Source organism: Rissa tridactyla, chromosome 7 (genome assembly GCF_028500815.1).
Source record: "Rissa tridactyla isolate bRisTri1 chromosome 7, bRisTri1.patW.cur.20221130, whole genome shotgun sequence".
Taxonomy (NCBI): domain Eukaryota; kingdom Metazoa; phylum Chordata; class Aves; order Charadriiformes; family Laridae; genus Rissa; species Rissa tridactyla.
Genome location: NC_071472.1, coordinates 23,093,584 through 23,114,873, shown reverse-complemented (window position 1 = coordinate 23,114,873; position 21,290 = coordinate 23,093,584). Strand labels below are relative to the sequence as shown.

The 21,290-nt window shown below is 40.1% G+C and overlaps 1 protein-coding gene across 5 annotated transcripts in view; it reads right to left on the bottom strand.

Moving 5' to 3' along the window:
- DIP2A (disco interacting protein 2 homolog A) overlaps positions 1-21,290 on the bottom strand; it is a 130,845-nt gene that overhangs the window by 2,204 nt on the left and 107,351 nt on the right. For 3 of the 5 annotated variants that reach the window (XM_054210242.1, XM_054210243.1, XM_054210245.1), the window contains 14 exons: positions 20,925-21,034; positions 20,707-20,787; positions 18,106-18,229; positions 17,141-17,262; positions 16,709-16,820; positions 16,384-16,493; positions 15,762-15,892; positions 12,855-13,023; positions 11,502-11,672; positions 8,224-8,285; positions 6,042-6,099; positions 5,518-5,592; positions 4,664-4,838; positions 686-809 (listed from right to left, as the gene is read on the bottom strand). In XM_054210242.1, the coding sequence (XP_054066217.1) occupies positions 686-809; positions 4,664-4,838; positions 5,518-5,592; positions 6,042-6,099; positions 8,224-8,285; positions 11,502-11,672; positions 12,855-13,023; positions 15,762-15,892; positions 16,384-16,493; positions 16,709-16,820; positions 17,141-17,262; positions 18,106-18,229; positions 20,707-20,787; positions 20,925-21,034 (1,624 nt within the window). Of the gene's footprint in view, positions 1-685; positions 810-4,663; positions 4,839-5,517; positions 5,593-5,976; positions 6,100-8,223; positions 8,286-11,501; positions 11,673-12,854; positions 13,024-15,761; positions 15,893-16,383; positions 16,494-16,708; positions 16,821-17,140; positions 17,263-18,105; positions 18,230-20,706; positions 20,788-20,924; positions 21,035-21,290 lie in introns of those variants that run through there. The other 2 variants (XR_008467858.1, XR_008467860.1) reach the window with 2 other exon arrangements.

The following is a 21,290-nucleotide window of genomic DNA, read 5'->3' as shown; positions in this document are numbered from 1 at the left end:
CTGGGATATTCTCTGCCACGTGTTTTTTAATTGTTCATGTACAAAATGTAAGTAGGCCTTTTTCTCTTATATGTATGCCATCAATCATGTATTTAAAAGTCCTGTGCAATTCTGTATTAAAATGGGAACCATTAAGATTTCACATTCAGTGTGCACATACTTGGTATTAACGTACTTGTGTAAATCTTCAGAGATTATTAAAGGAAAGACAAAACCTTCCAAAGCTTACAAGTAAATACTACCACTTTGAGACTGAAGAGCACCTACAGCCAAATGGCATACGTCGTCCATTAGGACCAAATGAGAACAGTATGTTAGAAGATATCATTCACGAAATGCTCGAGATGTGTTGACCACATCCGAGTGTGTACATTCTGACACAGCCAGGGAAGTCAACAACACAACCTGCAAGTGCTGTGCTGCCCTGTTCATGCCCTGCCCTCCCTCTATGAGTATGAAGATCAAACTGTGATAAAGGGGTGGGCTTGCTTTTTTTTTTTTTTGACTGACGGAGGCAGGGGAAAGAGGGGCACTATATTTCAGTTACTCTCACTGCAGTAGTTTCTAAGCAAAGTTTTGGTTAGTTTAAACTACAGCAAGCTCTCAATCTAGCATGCTGTTCCACAAAGCTTGACTTCTGCTGTTTTAGAAGAAATAGAAGGATACAAAAAAGTATGGCTCTTACCATTCTGCGATGCTCTTATGTGCTCTTATTACAGAGGTCTCTATATCAATGGGATGGTACCTCATTCCTCTGAGCTCCAGTGTTTCATCCAAGGAGCCTACCACATACAGGGCATCGTGCCTCTCTGCAATACAGCACAGACATTTAAAACATCATCAGATCTACAGAACAAACATGGCCATTTGTACATGCTTATTCCTGACATTCTAAGATGTTTCCGGTGCTCCCTAGGAGAAAGAGTCTATAATAAAAATCAAGCTCTACCATTTGGAGAGAAGAGAATTAAGAGGTCATTTAGCACTTCTGCCTATTGACTCCAAGGAGATGAAACCAGACTAAAAAGAATCTCAGTTCATAAACCCAATCAAAATCCATTGTTAAAGCATCTTTTTGTCCCACTATTCTTACCAGAGAACTCGCCTCTGATCGATAGGAAGACTTTTCCAATTTCCAAATGTAACTTTTTTTTCTTTTAAAAAACAGGATTACACCCACTTGTCCTCATGCCAGCAATATTCTTCTCAGCTTCTTAAGTTCCCCACACTGCAGCAAGAACAACTCTATTCCCTTGTCAGCCTTAGCTTTGCTAGGTTAAATAAGTAAAGCTCTCCTAGACCCCTCCTGAAGGACACACTCTCCACATTACCATGTCGATCCTGTAACTCTTCAGTTGAACTTTGCTTTTTTTTTTTTTTGCAGCCATTTTATAAATCTGCTCAATTGTGTAACTTGAGACAAAAAGCATGTTGGGAAGCTGCACTGTATTTCATGCATACTTGCTACGTTAGTTCACCATACATGGCCTCTAAAATGCCAACAAACTAAAGTACAACTGACATTTTTCCACAGCGATAAAAATCTCTATGATACATGATTTTTCAGAAAGCTACAAAGCACAAAAACTTGCTACAGTAATCTAAGTGCTATGCCACCTGCAACTTCTCTTTCTTTGTGAAGGTCTGCTCACAGATTCCAATTTCTGTCATCTACCAGCTTTCTCAAGTGAAGTAGGGTTTGATATATTAAAGCTTTAAACTAATTGAAGTAGGTGCTTAATATATTAGAACTGTAAATTAGAGTAGGAGCTTAATTTAAGAGACTGGGTGCCTTAAGGCTACAAAGAGCAGATGCAACAGTTGTAGTACTAAATATTAGAACTTATCTCCTATTTTTTAAGAAAGAATGCTTCAGGTCAATATAACCTTGCAGTAGAAGCTTATCTCTCAAAACAAGGGGCCCAGGGTTATTGAGGAATGCAGAGACTAGTCAAAACTAACACTTCTGATGCGCCAGCAAGAATAAAGAAGTAGAGCAGAGGCCTGCAGTTCACCCAGAAGTCACAACGATGAAGAGGAGTGGAGGAAGTAAACGAGCACCAGATGTCTCTGAAGACCACCAAGAGACTCTAGTGTGCATGCGGGAGTGGGCAGTAACCTGTAATAATGAGTTAATTAATAGGTAATCATTTCTTGGAAAACTAGTGAATATGCATACATAGCATGTATTTAAACTGTACACCTAAATCAGTCGGCGCACACATTAGGTGGAGCAATCCCCTGTGTGCCCGGTGCTGCAATAAAGAATACCTGCTTAACAGTCACCAAGGCTATCGAGCCTTAACTTCGGCATTTCACGGCATCACAAGAACAGGGAGCCATTTCACTTTGAACAGTGACAGAAGGACAAATCTGTCAAAGCATCTAGTACAGAACCTTGCACTGAGCAGCCGTACAGTGTGCCCCGGAGGTCTGGTAACTACCCAAGAAAATCAGAGAGGAGGAAGGCAAGGAAAGCTTAGAGAACCTTGTTTGAGCATTCTTTTATCATGCTCTACCAGCTCCGAAAGGGAAGATGACATGTAGTAAAATCTTTTTCAGGGACCTGCATCTATGTTACATCAGCTCCCACTGACAGCCTGAGACCACACTCCTTGAGGAACAGAGACTCAGGAGGGGCTGGCCAGCACAGAACTGCTCAGTGTACTAAGTTGAACGGGTGGAGAGGCCTGGTGCCAAGAAGGGACCCTTCTGTGTAATGGGGGTAGCTGGGGCTATGGATACCACATATCTCTGATGAAGACTGTTTCTTTACCAGAATTCACCTTTTGCTCTGCTGCCCCTGCATCCACTCAGCGTGGAAGTCTGCAGGACGCAGCTATGGAGGGGATGGAATTCGGTGGGCTGCAGGGATTTCACCAGCTGGAGCAATAGCATTCAGCTTTCTTACTCTCAGCCCCAGGGAGACTGAACAGCACACCAGCACAGCAGACTGCAGGATGACCCTCTCTGAGCGACTAGATCCAATGGAGTTACGTCATCGAGCATTTCTGAACCCTGGATGGGTATCCGCTGCAACAGGTGGGGTAGCTCCTCAACAGAAGTCTGCACCTTCAACAAATTGCTCTCCTTACTCACTCTTCTTCTTTCATATAACAGAGGACTCAAAGTAGGATGGACATGCATGGCAAGACAGACGCTTATGTTCCAGGAGTAGTAACACCGCTTTTCTATCTTGTACCACGAGTGATTACAGGAAATGTAAAAGGTGTCTGTTATACCTACTCCATATTCTGTCTCAACAGAAAAAGGAGCAGTTTTTCTTCCATCTGCTTACATTTCTCAAGTTTAGACATCTTGGCTTAGATTGAAAAATGAGATTAACAATTTATTTTCTATACTGGAAAAATTATGGAGAAGTTACTCCTCTAGACCTTTAACTTCTGAAAGGCTGGGAAATCATAGGTATTTGAGCATTTTCTGAAACTGCTGAATGACTTAACGTTATTCACATTCTCTAGATCAGCACTGAAATACTGCATCTTGTCTGCAAGGAAACGGGTTCAGAGGAAAAGTGACTAGAAAGGCTCTAGTGCTTCAAACAAATGTGCTCATATTATTTTGTGCTGAATGGGATCACCTGGCCAAACCGGTTTGAGAACACAAAAGGTGAGATGCAGGGAGTTGTCGTTCTGACTCAGCTCCATCTCGCCTTGGCAGACGCTTATTGATCCCTATGTGTGCAGAGATAACTTGGGGGGAGCTGCGGAAATGGCTCACCCTGGGGTGGTCTCAACACTGCATTACAAAAAGAACGGAAACTGAATGGTGCCTTTAACAAACAAAATGCCCTGAGTCACATGGCACCACTATTCAGTGAGTGTGAGACCAGACATCACAAAATAAACATTGCTATCTGAGGGGCCATCAAACCACCAGAGATAACCATCCCAGATAGTGCAATCCATTCAAGCACAGTCCTGAAACAGGATATTTAAGTCCAAAGTTTTGGGGACCAAAATGGGGAGTCTTCCAAAGATACAGCTGGCCTGCAGGAGATTCTACCCCCCCCCCCCCCCCGCCCTTGTCCAGGACGCTGTGCAAGGTAACTTCCTGGGATTGAGTGGCCATACCTGAGAGAGAGGGTAAGTGATTTAAAAACATACGTATGATGCCTAGCATGCTCTAAGATCGTGATTTGTGCACTTGTTTAAGGTATTCATATCTAGTGCGATTGTGGTTTGTGTTGTTACTTTTCAGGATCACTTGTTAGGTGGTAATAGTGTATTCTGTGAATTGTTTTTGTGCTTTTTCCTTAAATTGCAATAGTGCATTCTTCCATTGTGTCCATAAGAACTTGCAATAGTGGCATATCAGACCTGTGAGTGAAGTCCAAATAAATTGTTAATTTGAACCTCTCAGTGAAGTCTTTTTCTCTCCGCCACATGTGCAAGTGGAAATAAAGGAAGATGGATATGATTTCTAAATCTGTCAAAAGGGCATTACGAATTTCTCATTTTGCACAATTACCCAGTATCACTATAATGAACGAATATGTACAGAGTAACAATTCCTGTTACATTCAGCACTTTTCACTGATGGAAGTCAGGATAAACTACCAGGATAGCTTACTCTTTGCTAGCTCAACTACCCCAAGGAGTTTCAAACACATGCTTCTGTAAGTACATTTGTTTTCTCTTACCTCCACTAGCATCAGTAAGTTCTGTTCTGCGCAGAAAGCCAAGGTACCCAGTCCGAGCCCATACGGTCTGAGTGTCTCCAAAACTCAAGCGAGCAGTAAAGTGATCAGCATGCAGTGCTTCTTCTCCATACACTGTGTAGTAACCAGTAGCATTGTGTGGACTACTCACCCATATCTAGGGAATACAAAAAAAAACCCACAAAACAAAAGGGAATAATTCCCATATAAACATAGGTTATTTTCCCAGACCTAGGCAGCATCATTTATTGATTTAAAATATGTTTCACTACCAATTTTATTGCTCCTAAAATGCCAGTAGTAGTTTTATTAAAATAATTCATTAACTTCTACCTCACAGAAAATGACCAGGAAGAAGAAGTAAAAAGGAGTCTTATATACATGTAATTGGGGATGGTAAAGAGGAAAAATGAACTAGGCATCTGGCTTACTGGAGAGGAACACCTGTTAACTTGCAATCTTCTATTAGTTGGACATCTTAGTACACACAAAGCCAGATGTATATAAAACAAAGATTAAACCAAACAGCAAACTACCTCATTACTACTGTCCACTGATGGGAGTACATAAGATATTCACTGCCTCTTCTAGCTGCCAATCAGACACAGACTGGTCAACTGATACCACCTGGTACTGGCATGCAGTCATTTTGCAGAGGAGAGAGGAAACCATGCAGGTGTATGTATAAGTATGTACGCAGTTCCAGCTGTCTGTCGAGTTCATTCACTTGCCACATTATGTGGCTGTCCCACTAAGAGACAGGTGTCTATCCGACATGATTTATCTATATATTAAATCATTGCTGATAAACAAAGTACAACGGCATCAAGCTTTACCTCTCCTAAATGCGAATCTCCTAGAGGTCCCTTGGTTTCTGTGTGCGCTATGATGACCTTTACCCCTGGAAGAATCTTGAATAAGAAGCAAATGTTTAAAATAGAAGTTAAGAAAACTTGAATTCATCAAAAGAAAAATCAATAATGCAGAACCACCGAAGTCACCCATCTGTGCAATTTTTACCTTTCTGCCCCTCTCTGCATGATAGATATCAACCATCTCTTCTTACCAAGTTGTTTAATCATTTAAACTCTAAGCGTCAATTTTGCAGCTTCAGAGTTGAAGTTTGTTTCATACCTGAAAAAAGTCTTCCACATAAAGGCCTCTGATTTTTTCCTATTGCTTCACTTTACACACATGGCTTCATTTTTAACTAGCTGTTCATTTTATGCTCTCTCTAGTTCCTCTCCTAGATATACCGTGATTAGTGAAGCTTGTTGCACAGATTCTGTACTGACATTCAGTTGAAGCAGCTCACCACCCAGGTAAGGATCATGAGGAAGGATTGCTCTCAACCTCTCACCTTCCCAGACTCCGTAAGTGGCAGACTGTGTGGAGAACCTCTCTCTACCAAACGCACCCTGAGAAAATAAAAGAATGCATTTGTACAAGGATTTATGAACTCAAACAGAAGTTAAACAGATGTGCTCCAGTACGTCCAGTGTTATCCTCTCCTTAGCTGCACTGACAAAACTGTTAGGATGCCAGCCAATTATGCTCAGTCATTCACAATGCACTAGACCGTTAAGAGTTTCTAGCTATCTTCAAGACTTCCATATTAGCATTCCCATAGACGTTTCTTTTAAGAATCAGAAACTCAGCTCTCTGGAGAGATTTTCCAACAGAGCTCTGAGGTTGCAGTTGCACCAGCATTTTAAATTCACTTTCTTTGTTGAACTCTCCTGGACTTCTGCTTGCCACACGGAACAATGCCACAGTGTCAGTAGGAATTACAAGCGAAGAGGAAGCAGCGTAAACGGAATTAAGTGGCATTATGCAGCCCACTAGTAGCATAACTTATGAAGACAGCATATTTGCAGAAGGAACAGGAACTGAGTGCAGTAGGAGAGGCGTACAAGAGAAGCAGCTCCTACATATTGTTATATTACACTATCCCTACACCTATAGGCTAGAACTGACTAACACAGTGGCAGCTTTGAGGCTATGGCTGAACTTCTTTTTAACAGAAATAAATAGCATGCAAGTCATAGTGATATATTAAATAAGGAGAAAATGATGGTAGTTTATATTGATTTGTTCCAACGCCAAATTGGGATTGTGCAAATGATGGTGAATAGCTTGTCTTCTAACAGTTAAGATTTAAGCTTGCAAAAATACAGATGAGTAGTCACAAAACCTGCCAGTTAACATAAGTCCCTAATTTAACATTATCAATTAAGAAAAATAAAGCAAATGCACCAAGTCTTGATATTATGTTTCTTAAAATAAGTACAGAAACAAATACATATATGTGTATACCCAACTAAACGTACAGCTTGAACATGGTGCTGCTGCACCAAGTGCCGTTAACACAATCAACTAACTTAACCGAGAGACAAGTTAATATGAAATTTATGACTACAGTATTAAGTCTGATAGAATGATGTATCCTTGGCAAGTTTCCAGATGACATGTGTGTACATACATATATGTGTGTGTGTGTGTGTGTGTGTGTGTGTTTTGATACACTGTAGTACAGGCCTGACATCAATTTATTTGATCTAGGAAGACTGAGGGAATTGAGTTGGTTTGGTCTGAAGAAGTGGGGGGAGAACAGAGACTAAAGGAGATTCTAACTGTACTTTTTCCACTACCTAAAGGATTGTTAGAAATTTCTCTTCTCCAAGAAGATTTCTTGGAGTTGCACACCATAAGGAGAAGAGGCCAGGGACATAATATGCAAGATGGGAAATGCCAATAAGGAAAAGTTCGTAGAGCGGGATGTCAGTCTCAGCACATGCACCCAGAGAGGAGGAGGATCTCCATTCTTGGAGATTTTCTGTACTGAACTTGTCCTGGCCCTCAGTAACCTGATGAAGCCTTGAAGCTGGTCCTGCTTTGAGCAGGATGTTGCATGAGGGACATCCAGAGATCCCGCTCACCCTAACTGTTTCTGTGATTTTATGACTAACCAGCCGGTTGGCAAGGTCACCTTTTGCTAATGGCCTGGTTAGGTAAGAAACAGCTAATGAGTCTAGATTATACAAGACTGATGAACACACAGCTGGTTAGGTGAGGGTCTAGAAAGTTAACAGCAGAACAAGTGATGGAGGAGGAGATGCCGGACCACTTCCAGCACACAGCCGTCATTAAAGAATTCTCTAGGGTGGGGTTCCTTGTATACAGTGATGAGGGATTAGCTGCTGCCAAGATTTCAACATATCAATGCAATGCAATGAGGATGAACTTTCTCCTCTACGGTCATTAAATCACAGAATCATAGAATGGTTTGGGTTGGAAGGGACCTTAAAGATCACCCAGTTCCAACCCCCATGTCCTGGGCAGGGACACCTCCCACCAGACCAGGCTGCTCAAAGCCCCGTCCAGCCTGGCCTTCAACACCTCCAGGGATGGGGCATCCACAACTTCCCTGGGCAACCTGTTCCAGTGCCTCACCACCCTCACAGTAAAGGATTTCTTCCTAATGTCTAATCTAAATTTCCCCTCTTTCAGTTAAATAGTTAATGCTTTAAAATAAACTGTACCTGTCATGTCGAAGTGCTCTCATATCTACGTAGACAGTTGTTGGATCTGGTCCTGCTGTTCCCTAAGAAGAAGGAAGAAACAAGTTCAACAGAGCCAGAAAATCCTGCTTTCATTCTCACAGACACATAAATTCACAAATTCCTCTCCCTTTTTTACTGGCACATAAAGTACTGCCCTTAATAGTAAATCAGCGCCCCTTTCTAGAGTAAAGCCATAAAGCTTTGATGTTTTATGGAATCAGTAAGTGAATGTGCAAGTGAAATATGTATTTATATAGGTAAGTCTAGATTTTTAAAATCTTATTTTGGTAAGCACCTCTTCTAAAAACTACATAGCAAGTGCAAAGCATGTAAGCATATACCTGTGGGGGCCTAATCCCTTTCACAAAACTCAACTGTTAAACTTATAGAAGTTTTGACAACTTTGAAGAAAAAACCACCAATATTTAACTAAAACATAACTATAAACAACCCGTATCTTTTCAGGGCTCCTATCAGTAACAACCTCGGCAAAGCTCTGTTGCAGTCAGAGGATAAACCTTCTGATCAACTCTGGCGAGAGGTTTCCCACTTCTCAACATAGGAACAGGGGACCTTTTTTTTTGAGCCCAGCAGCATTTAATCTCTACAACTGGAAACTGCAGCAAAAGGCATATTTAAGCTAAAAAACAGGCAAGGTTTTGGTGACTAAACCTATAGCTTGACCCCCATAGCATGGTTTCTCCTTTCAGAAATTCTTGAAATGAGGCCACTTTGCCATCAGCTCAAGATCGCAGTGCTGGAGAACAGTAATAATGTCTTCATAATGACATTCCGTTGTACTTTTGTAGCACCACTGAGGCTCAGTGACACTGACAGCCACACCAGATGAATGCTATGATCTTTATCTTTAGCAATATACCATTTTAATCATTGCTATACCCGCTTTCTGGCTTGTTTGAGAAAGAGGTTTTGTACTTCAGTTACAGATGTTCTTTGTAAGTAAAACTGAACTTCTTTAGAAAAAAGAAAAATCTCACTTGATCTGTTTCAAATGAAAACTCTCTCAAATGGCATAAATTCATTATAGAGTAATACTGCTGACCCAGACAGACTTTAGGACGTTACAAGCACACATGCATCACTATACCTGTTCAGCCAGCTTGCCCAGCCTGTTTGGCTGACAGTGCGACCACAAACAGAAGTAACAGAGGCCATCAAAGTGTGTGAAACAGAGAGAAAGGGGAAAAAAGAAAATACAAACAAAGAGGCACTGGAAACATAAGATACACACAGTAAGACAGCAAACAAAACTCATACTGTTTTAGAGTGAAAAGAAAATTTCCATTTCAGATTACTTAAGGGCTTGGCACTTTTAAGTGGTTCATTGGGAAAAATGCAAGTCCCAGTTAATAAAGGGGAAGAGGTTTAAGGCTCATCATAAGTAATGCCTGATGCCTTATCATAAATTCCTCCTCCATCTGTAAGTATCTGAAGGCTGCTTGGAGCTTCAGAAACACCACCTCAGTGAATCAGTCCAGTAAGGTTGGAAGACACTATGTATTTGCATGCATGCTAACCTGTACCAAATACCAATTCAGTTTGGCTATTGATCTACGTTAATTTAAATTCAATGATTTAAAAAAGTCAAATACAGGTATTGCTTTGGAAGAATGGTGAAAGGGGTTTAAAAAAAGAACCGTAAAAAAAAGGGGTCAAGAATGGAGAACAGAGATGAAAAAGGTATAAAAGGAAAGGGAATTGGAAGTGCCCAGCAGCTCTACACTCTTCACAGTTTTATTGGAGTACTTTTCAAATTGCCAGTTAACATTCTGTAGAAAAACTGTTTTTTCCCCTCTTTGTACAGTCTGGACAACAAATATCCAAAACTGGCTTTTAAAATTCTTATTTAGACAGGCAATTCAGAAAGCTATTCTTTCACACTTGGCCTCTGAAACGTTTTATTCAATTAATTTAAAAACCTTCTATACGGTCATCTTAATTTCATGTATATCCTTCCTATTTTTCCATCTACCGATTCAAAAAATTGCTCTGGCCGCATTTCTTTATAATCATTTACCTAGAGGTTGTTAAAAATCTTTTCTCCTTTAATATGTGTGAAAGGAACTACAGAAACTAAAGAAACAATTATGAATGGCAACATATTTAAGAAGCTCATGTCCCAAAACATCTACCTCGTAGGAAATCAAGAACATTACAATATATTCTGAGAGGTAAAAAGGCTTTCCTTCATCTAGTGGGCACCGGAAAGAAAAAAAAAAAAAAGAAAAAAAGTTTTGCAGAAGCATGGAAGCACTCTTCATAGAAGCATCTTTTTTATGGTGTAATTCATACCAATAAAACTGAAAATAAAACTTACAATCACACACATAGTTAATGCAGGTGCTATCTATGAAATTCCCCACATAAAAAGCTACACGCTGCCACATCTGAAATTTGAGCAGTTTATCCAGGTATTATCCAAAAGCCAGGGTCCTTTGCCATTTTCTAGACCATACTTAGTACCTGATTTTCAGGTAAGTTGTGGAATAATTTTTTTTTCCCCTCTCGTAACTAGAGATGAAACATCCCACTAAGAAAAGTCAGATTTAATCCGGTTAAATTAGACATACAAGATATCGTCAACTGAATACTAAACTATCAAAGGCAGGACTGGACCACAGCATGTCAGATCTCCAGTCTGTAAAGTAGGGCTGTGCACCTTATGTGCATATTCTCCCCCTCAAAGCTTTGAATTTTACATCTTTAATAGAAAAAAAGTCCAGTTCTCACACAAGGAGAAACAAACATATCTGCATAGTGATAATACTCATTTGAGATCTTTAAAAGTAAAAAAACCTGCCAACCTTGTCAATTTTCCTGGGTGTTATTTGAGGAACTCTGTCTTCCACTTAATTCCACATACACAATAAGCTATTTTTCAAACAGACAAAATCTGAATTACACAAAAGCTGAAATAGCATTGCTTGAAATATTTAATATGTTTATGAACAGGAAGCTGTGTATTTAATTTAATACTGTTCCTGCACAGTAGGAAGGAAACAAGTTTCTTAATACTGATCCTCTGTATTAGGAAGGCAAATCAATTGGTCAATGAGTACAGAAAAGTGAAATTACAATAATCCATGTCTTCAAGTCTTATTTAATTTGGTGCTAAAACAAGCAAGCAATAGAGCTCTAGTTGATTTTTAAAAAATTACGTAGAGCTGAACATGACTTCCTATAAAGTTCCCAGAGATTCTGCCCATAAGTATAAGAAATAAGCAGTTTAATCTCACCTGTAAGCAAATCGCTACGTTGACCCTGCACCCAAATGTAGTGCTCACTGCACGAGCAGAGAGGCCCAGGTCTTTGAATAACTTAGAGAAAGACTGTGTTAACGTAATCCTTGGTCTCTCCTCTGCAACCACCATGCATGTTCGCACACAAGACAGGTTAACTCCTTTCATCTGAGAAATTGAGTGAAGAAAACACCAATGTTTTAAGTTTGAAGTCAACAATGCTAGAAATCAGCCGTTTTAATTTGTGGAACAGATGGACTTTAAAAACACTAGAATAACTGACATTAACTGACATGAACTGGGTAAACAATATAGACATGGACTGCACTCAGTTTGGCTCCATCCACCCAGGACAACCCTCTAAAATTGTGCCAAAAAGCTTTGTGGCAGGGTTTGATGCACAAAATGCAAACTACGTGCATCACGTAGCTACAACACAGCCACTCATCATTTAGAGCTCAAAAAACCCACAAAATGTCATTACGTCAGAGGGACAGGTCCACAAGAGACCTGCTCACTCCCACTGTTGCGCAGTTCAGATGTCGGCAGTGTTTGAGACATCATTAGCTCTCATCAGTGTGAATGTGAACCCGCAGTAACTGGCTGTGGGCCAGGATTCCCTTAAGCGAGGTCCAGGGGAACAGAAGGACAGAGTTTTTTGTCTATACTGAGAACAACAATAAGCACAATGTAGCCGCCTTCTTGTGCGTAACAAGCTGCCAGACATTCTCAGCGGAAGTCCTGAGCGGCTTAGTTACTACAGCCGTGGGAACTCTCCTACTATTGAGACAGAGGCACCTTTTCAAGGACGTTAAGTTTCAGTAAAGAGATTTCCTTCAAAAATAAATGGATATATTAGTGTGTAATTGCTGCTGCTAGGAAGATTACATCCATTTTAGAACTCAAAACCTGGTGTCAAGAGATCTGAAAAGCAGGTGAGACTTGACAGGTTTTGTGGGGCTTTTTGTTTTGTTTCTTTTTGGGGGGAAGAGGTTTTTGGTTTTAGGGGTTTGGTGGGGCTTTGGTTCTTTTGTTGGTTGGTTAGGGTTTTTTTGGTCACAGACAAAAGTTGACAGGCTTGCTACATATTCTGCCCAAAATCTTAGAAACACCCATCACCACAGAGGTGGCACAAATAAGTAAAGTTGAAAACATAAATCTTTTTTTCCCCACTAGAAACATGACATCAGTTGAAACTTCCAGCAATCTCAACATTTCCCAAAGCCCAAGTCATAATGAAAGGCTTTCAAAGAAGCACTTATCGCCCACCTTCTACAAGCCAAAATAAAATAGTTTTAGAAAGACACATTTATTCGTATGTCAGTAAGCTGAAAAATTAAGCCCACTCACCCGGAGTATATCGGTCTGTGTTCCAAGCCCTTTGGTGCACATCTCCATCACAGAGTAAGAGCAGAACGTGACACGCACTTTATATTGACTTACAGCAGACAACCACAGAGACACATTGCTTTCCAGTTCCAGAGGAGGGACTAGAATAGACTGATGACCCGAATATACACTAGGGAGAGAAGGAAAAAGAAACAGGAAAACTTCAAGCCAGCATAAAAAAGCCAAAAGTTACATCAAGTCAAAATGAAGCAAATATAGAAAAACTGAGAGCTTGGTATCTATCTGAACTTCAGCTTCTCTTCTCCAGAGAGAGCAAGCATTTCTTAGATAGCTAAGAACTAGGGGCTTGAGTTAAGTCACAGACTTTAAGGTGAGTATGTGTGTCCTGCAGTAAATTGTGTTGAACTATAGGGAAATACTCAATGCCTTGAATAGCCAGAACATCTGATACTAAAACGTTAAGATAGAGACATCATTCCAGTTACAATTGGTAACTGAGCTTATTTTTGTGAGTCATTCTAGGTTTTTCATTGAGTAAAATGAGTCTTTAATACCTATATTACGCCGTTCAAGTTTTTAGTGCAATTTTCTAGCCTTTGCCATACGGGTGTCGTTTTTTAAAGTATTTATGTAAAATATTTAACCTGGATACCAGTTAACATGAGTGGACAGAAAGCTACACCACCTTTTAATTTATTTTTTTTTTTTAAAATATTATATGTTCATTTCAAGACAGTAAACACCATGACCATACAGTCTTAAATTGCCAAATGTTTTTTAGGTCAGCTACTACCAACAAAATCAGTGACACACTCCTCTGTAAAACCAGGCTTAGGTAAACCAATGCATTTTGAAAAAAATAACAGCATCTCTAATTACTTCTAACAGGTAGCTTGACACATTTGCCATTTCTCCTAACTAGAGTTGGTGTGGTTTTGTAGTGGGTAATACAATGAGGGGTTTTTGTTTTCTTTTTAACCATACTAAAATAGAAAAATAAACATCACTCCGTAATAAAACAGTCTTTCATACTAAAACAAAGCTGCAACTCAGATGAAACAAAGACACCTTATATTAACTCTTGTATAGAAAGGATGACACACGTAGTTCCCTTTCCTAAAAATATTTTTTTTTAATCCATTTAGATTTTAATTCTTCCATCACTGTGGTTTCTTCTCCCTACACCCTGCCTCACTTGACTGATGATACAAATCATGAGATGTTACCAAAGTTAAATTTTTTGCTTTCCTTCAGTACACTTCCTTTCCGGTTGGGGAAACTGGAGAGGGAAGGTAAAGGTTAACTACAGTAAAATTAACTTTATCTCTTTACAAAATAACCTTTCTGCATTGTTTAAAATGAAATACCTAAAACACTATTAAGTCTTTGTTTTAAAAGGCAAAAACCAGGAAAATTTTGCAGCTTTGCAAAATGTGCTGCATTATAGTAATTATTTCATTGAATCAATTTAGGTCTCATTTATTATTTTGACACTGTCCCACATGACATCCTGGTCTCTAAATCAGAAAGGCATGGATTTGATACTCGGACCACTTGGTGGATAAGGAACTGGCTAGATGGCCGCACTCAAAGGGTTGCGGTCAACGTCTCAATGTCCAAGTGGAAACCAGTGACGAGTGGTGTTCTTCAGCGGTCAGTACTGGGACTAGTACTATTTAACATCTTTGTCGGCAACATGGGCAGTGGGATTGAGTACACCCTCAGCACGTTTGCCGATGACACCAAGCTGTGTGGCATGGTCGACACGCTGGAGGGAAGGGATGCCATCCAGAGGGACCTGGACAGGCTTGAGAAGTGGGCCCATGCCAACCTCATGAAGTTCAACCAGGCCACATGCAAAGTCCTGCACATGGGTCATGGCAATCCCAGGCACAAATACAGGTTGGGCAGAGAATGGATTGACAGCAGCTCTGAGGAGAAGGACTTGGGGGTGCTGGTGGACGAGAAGCTCAACATGAGCTGGCAATGTGCGCTTGCAGCCCAGAAAGCCAACCACATCCTAGGCTGCATCAAAAGAAGTGTGGCCAGCAGGTTGAGGGAGGTGATTCTCCCCCTCTTCTCTGCTCTGGTGAGACCCCACCTGGAGTACTGTGTCCAGCTTTGGAGTCCTCAGCACAAGAAGGACGTGGACCTGTTGGAATGGGTCCAGCGGAGGGCCACGAAGATGATCAGAGGGCTGGAGCACCTGTGCTATGAGGACAGGCTGAGAGATTTGGGGTTGTTCAGCCTGGAGAAGAGAAGGCTCTGGGGAGACCTTATAGCAGCCTTCTGGTACTGAAAGAGGGTAGATTTAGATTAGATATTAGGAAGAAATTCTTTACTGTGAGGGTGGTAAGGCACCGGAACAGGTTGCCCAGAGAAGCTGTGGCTGCCCCATCCCTGGAGGGGTTCAAGGCCAGGCTGGACGGGGCTTTGAGCAACCTGGTCTAGTGGGAGGTGTCCCTGCCCAGGGCAGGGGGGTTGGAACTAGATGATCTGCAAGGTCCCTTCTAACCTGAACCATTCTATGATTCTATTTTAAGAAATATTCAATTGCTTACTTTAGCAATATTTTTAGAGCATACCAATCTTGCAGTCAAACAGCTTAAGGGTCTTGTAAACAGATATGGATTAATCTCAAAAGATTTTGAAAGGGTTTATTTAATCAACGTGAAAAAAGCAGTGAAGTGCTTTTTTTCTTGGATTTGGTATCAAATGAATTCCCCTTCCAAAACTCAACGTACTCAAGAACTAACTTAAATGAATTTTGTTACCACAAAAGGTATTTTATGAAATATGTATTAAAAGGTTCATTTTGGTTTCTCTGACAAGTTTCGTACATGACTGTTCTGCTGGATTCTAGAGAAGGCTGGGAACACATGAGAAAGCCTATGACTCAAATGATACCTGCACAAGCACCACAGTGCAAATCCCAAGCCACAATAAGGGTCAAGGCAGATGGCAATCTGACGCGAAGGGTACAGCTCACACTGTAGCTTTATAGAGCGACATAAGGCACTTGTAGCTGCATGTGACATCTGTAAGAGGAAAACAGGCACTCTCAGGGACTTTTTAAAAAAAATGCTTATCACATGTAATAGCTGATAGAAATATTTAATTCAGAAGATGTGGCAACACATAGGGGTTTGGATTTTTTTAAGCGCCTTTAGAACAGGAAAGGGATATGAGCCCAAAAATTCACAGACACTTTCCATACTATTGGCAAATAACATCTGTCAAAACACTGAATGATGACAAATGACACATAACATCTCTACCATAAATCCCAAACAAAAACACTCATGAACTTTACAACAAATATGTGCCTCACATAGAGCCAGTAAGACCAAATGCTTTCAAAATGTGCATCAAGAAATTTCGAGGTCCTGCAAATTTAAAAATAAGCTTTCTGAACACCCAAGGTGGTCCGCTTACATTTTTGTATTTCTTCTCTGGCAGGAGGAATGAATGCGGAATATGCCTGCATATAAGGAAACAAAGTATAACAATCTCTCTCTTGTTACTCTACCTTTACTCCTGCTAATATACCAGTAGTAGACACACTGAAGTCCAAGTATGCCAACATATCTGGAGATGTAGGTCTGAAAATAGCAGCCAGCTTCTTTTTAGGCATATCATCTATTTAAAATACATAAAAAGAGAAGAGTACCATATTATTATTTTGGAAAAAGAACACAGAACAAAAATGTACTTTTACCAGATGCTTTCTATAGTTTCTAGACAGCTATTTCAATGCACTGCATCCATTCAACTAGGCCAGTTATGGTATAATAAAATAAATAAATCAGCCTTCAAATTATCTACATTTTGGCTGGGCAGCAAACATTCTGTACCTGTATCCAAAATAGTGGGCCATGTTTTAATATCTACTGCTGTTGCAGCTTCCTTGGACTTCAGCAGTTTCATTATTGCTTGCGTGGTCAGTATACATGCAGACTTACTGACCTGCAAAAGACACAGCATTAAAAACATTTATAAAACTATGAATGAATGCTCAAGGGATTTTATATCCATCCAGATGAGATAACCAGTAAGCTGAATAGATGAAGAAAAACATTGGAAACAGAGCAAAATAAATTACAACTATAGAAAGAACTTTTTAAACGAGTTTCTGAAAAAGTATTTATTGACTCAGATACAGCATACTGGCTTTTTTTTTTTTCTCCTAACTTATTTCACATTGACTGTGGCAAAGCAATTCATCAGGCTGCATCAACCGTCCTACACCCACCAAAAGCATTTAGAAAGGAATGTCTTATACATACCTCTACAATCATTTTGACAGTGGGCAGAGTGGTAGCAAGATTCTGTGGATGAGGTGGGCGAACGGTGATAGGTATACAGCCGGCATATAAGCAGCCATAGAAAGTTGCTATCAAGTCTACTCCTGTGAAGAACATTTGTGAAATTAAAGCCACTTTTATCAGAACAAAAAGTCAAACTCTTTCACGTAACTCTAAATACAGACTGATTTATTTTATTAAGATGTAAGGATTTGTCACAAAGGTCTCTTCAAATCAACTGGCTGTTCTTGGCCATGTCCAATTCCATAAGGTTGAAATATTTTGCATTTGAAAGTTAGCAAAAACGATTCAAACCCTACAAACTTTAAATTTGTAGGGATATATTTTCATGGACAGGCAGCATAAAATAACAAAAATTAAAAAATAAGGTATTGTAGTTTATGAAGATGACAACTGACTCAGATTCTTTTAAAAAGCATACATTTGTTTTTCACAATTATCTCTCTGCAATACACAGTCATACTACTTTTATGAGGTAATACTTTTTTCCTGAGGTACACGTGTAAATATATACTAGTAATGCAAGCCTGGGGTCCAGATTTCACTTTTAGAGACAGCCATTCAGGAAAGCAAGGGTGTTTGTACACTGACATCCCTAACCTAGCTTTCAGTAGATACATATGCAGTTTCATTCCATTCTCTGAGACTGAAAAATGAGAATCTTTTATGTGGTTTAAATCAAACTACTCTTGCATAACTGCCCAGACATCGGGAGCAGTTAGATGAAATGTCTGGTAAGTGTAGTTTGCCACTTGGAGAAACGACTTCATAATAAAACACCAAAAAGGACGTCTGTTCCTTGAAATACTAAGTCACTGCCACATACCACTATATTAAATGGATGTTTGAATGCTCTGTCTCAGCATCTTAGTTGTTTATTTCCTTGTGATGCCTGACTTTGATTTTTGCTGTCTGTACTGTCCTACCTGGAGGATAAACCAGGGAAACGTGGTCACCAACATTCAGTCGTCCCTTCTCCATCAGTGCGACTGCGACTCTCTCTGCTCTCTTGTGCAGCTGTATGCACGATGCAGTGCTAGCTACAGTGCCCTGCACAAAACAGAGGCGACATCACAAAACTTTGTGGAGAACAGTTTCAAACTGAATAAAGTACATGCTGCAGATGAAATATTTTATTGTCCTCATTTTAACAATACAGCAAACACTTTTAAAGACTCTGTCTCGGTGTTTTGGAAACCATGCTGTTGGTACCATGAACTTTTAGAATGCTAGAGAATTTTATATGTATTATTTTGAATATCAGACAGTGAAGCAGCTTCTAAATGTATTTGGTACCACAAACAGAATACCTTACAAATATTTGAAATTTCACAGTCCAAGGAAGAAAACACAGTCATAGTCGTAGTAGTAACACAATTGTTTTAGCAGCAAGTCAAGCACTGCATCAGCTTTACCCCACAATGCACAGCCAATCCTCTAGATGCTTCTGCAATTAGCAGCCTTAAAAGAGCAAAGGGAACTCTGCTGATGTCTTTGGTATAGGTATTCTTTTACAGGGTCATAGAGGCAACCTAAGCTGTGGTTGGTATGCACTGTCACTTCTGTATCTACTGTCCATCTTGTAGAAAGTGTATTTTCCACAATTACGCATTTGGAAAGTCTTCACATGGAAGCAGTCGCAAAGTCACGGGGACTCCAAAAGGCTTAGTCCAGTTTTTGATGTGAAGACAGAAAACATCCTTTTGCTACCCAGCCTAGGAAGCAATGCCTTAGCCTTAAGCCCGTGAGGTTGGGATGTATCTGTTTTTTCCAAGACTGCAATCTGATTCAAGAAAAACTGGTGGGACAACCACCTCAGAGGGAAAGTCAGAGACTGAGTCAAACCTCCCGCTATACAGATAAAAGATTATCACAGCAAATTTTGCTATACAAGTAATTGGTTTCAAGTCCAAGACTAGCTGCCACATGTAATCATCAGCCCAAGTGGATGGCTGCCTAATCCAAGGCCCAATTTGATGGAGGATGGCACTGGCACTCTGCTCAGTTTTACTAAGAAAACTTGTTAAAGCCTGGGAGCTAAGTCATGCAAAATAAGAACAGTAAATATAGTGTATTGTTGATATAGGAACAGTAGCAGCTCAAGGACGTGGGAGAAGAATACTGACACAAAAAGGTGCAAAACAAAAGGGTTTCACATGGACAGCTGTGAACACATTAACGTTTAGCATTGTAGCTTATTAAGGCATGTGTTCATTAACAGATAATTTCTTTGTGCCTAAATTTTGTGTTTTCTTTTTGCAGAGTCTCCTTGTGAAGGGTAAAAGTTGCCTGAACAAAGCAACCCAGAAAGGGGCTTCTTCATACTATAAAACTTCCCTCAAAAGCCTCTCTACTCTGAGAGAAGAGTAAACCAATTCTGCGGCTCTTAACAATAACCATATTGAAGCAGTTTCTTCTGCTAAAGCAGAGCCTCATGAGAAAAGTCAGAACTTTGAACAATGTCCTAAACCATTTTGCCTGTGTGAATGAGACCTGCAAAGGCAAATCCTCTGCGTCCCAAGGACTGCTGCTGGACCTTCTGAAAGCATGTTCCCTATCTCACATGTCTGCAGTACAGCATAGCACAGGACAGACCCCATTTGTCACTGGGCTGTTACTGCCACTGGAAGGGTAGCTACTGAGTACAGGCTCAAACAAAAATTGAACAGCTTTGCCTCCTGGAAAGAAAGAAGGGGAATAAAAACGTGCCAGAATGGCAGTAGAAGAATCTAAACTATTTGAGCTTTCTGAAATACGCACAGCAGTAGTGCTTCTCAAGCCCAGGGAGGCTGAAATACCGAGGAACATACGAAAGTGCACATTTTTTCACAGCCCTTTATGAAGTGTTGGATACAGAGGGCATGTGAATGCTTCAAAACTACTGACAGTCACATGCAGAGCAGAGTGGCCATGAGCAAAAATTATGTATTTACTGAGAAACATGACTGCTGCTTTGTCATATGTCATAAGTGCTCAGACAGCCCTTGAATAAAATAAGTATATAGAGGCTGTAGTCCAAAACTGAAGCTTTTACTTGTTTATGTTTGAGTGATTATAAGTGCCATCCCTTCTGGGGGCAGAGCCTAGCTGATGACAAGGCATCAGTGTCTCCTGAAGGGTGTGCTCCTGGAAAACATGACTCCAAACCTGCCCCAAGGGTTCTCTACTTAGGCTCTAGATCTTCTACTTAAAAAATCCTCCAGCTCTGACCTTTCTGCTCAGGGACAAAGACAGAATCATGGCTTCCATTAATATAACGAAAGTTGTGTTCCAGCAGGAAATGCAATTACTGCAATGTTTTAAGCTAGGCAGAATGCATACTGAAATACCAGATGTGGAATAAAATTCCAGATGTGGAAAAATTCCAGATGTGGGAAAATTATGCTGCTTTCTAACTTGCAATTTTTGTCTGCTTCATCAAAATAACCTGAAACATTTTAGGAAAAGACTTCTAGCTGAATTTTCTTAGAATTCAAACAATCTTTTTCTGATCTCCATCTCCTAGTACAACTTAAAGTGCATCTCACCTTGGAATTCAACAAAAGGAAGAGGGGATGATCTGGAGTTGTTTGAGCTCGCCACTGAAGAACATCTGCTAAATACAGGAACTGAAACAAAAAAAGGAGATGCTTCAGATTCACTCAAACTGTGCCATGCTTAGTTTCAGCAGAATAGCGTAACTGGTCCTCTCTCATTTTGAATAAGCCAATTCAAATATTTAATAATACCAGGAAATCAGTGTTACCTTTCTTGCCTGGTCGTTATCCTCCAACTGGGTAACATCTCTCCCTGAGGCTTGTGCAATTCTCTTGCCAGCAACAAGGTTTCCTACTATCATTGAAGCAGGACCAACATCTGCATTTTGAAAGACAGTGCAAAATGAGGAAAAACAATGTACGGAACATATAATAATCTGTAATTCAGCCTGTAGATTACTATAAACACCATATGTAACATAGATATGAAAAGATGAAAAACTAAACCCAAGGATCATATTCCATAGAAAAAGAGAGGAAAGGACAGTATGGTACACTAAAAATCAGTCCATTATCAGTATGGTACATTTGAAAAATGAGTCTATTACTGATCCAGCAAATTGAGGTACTGATTG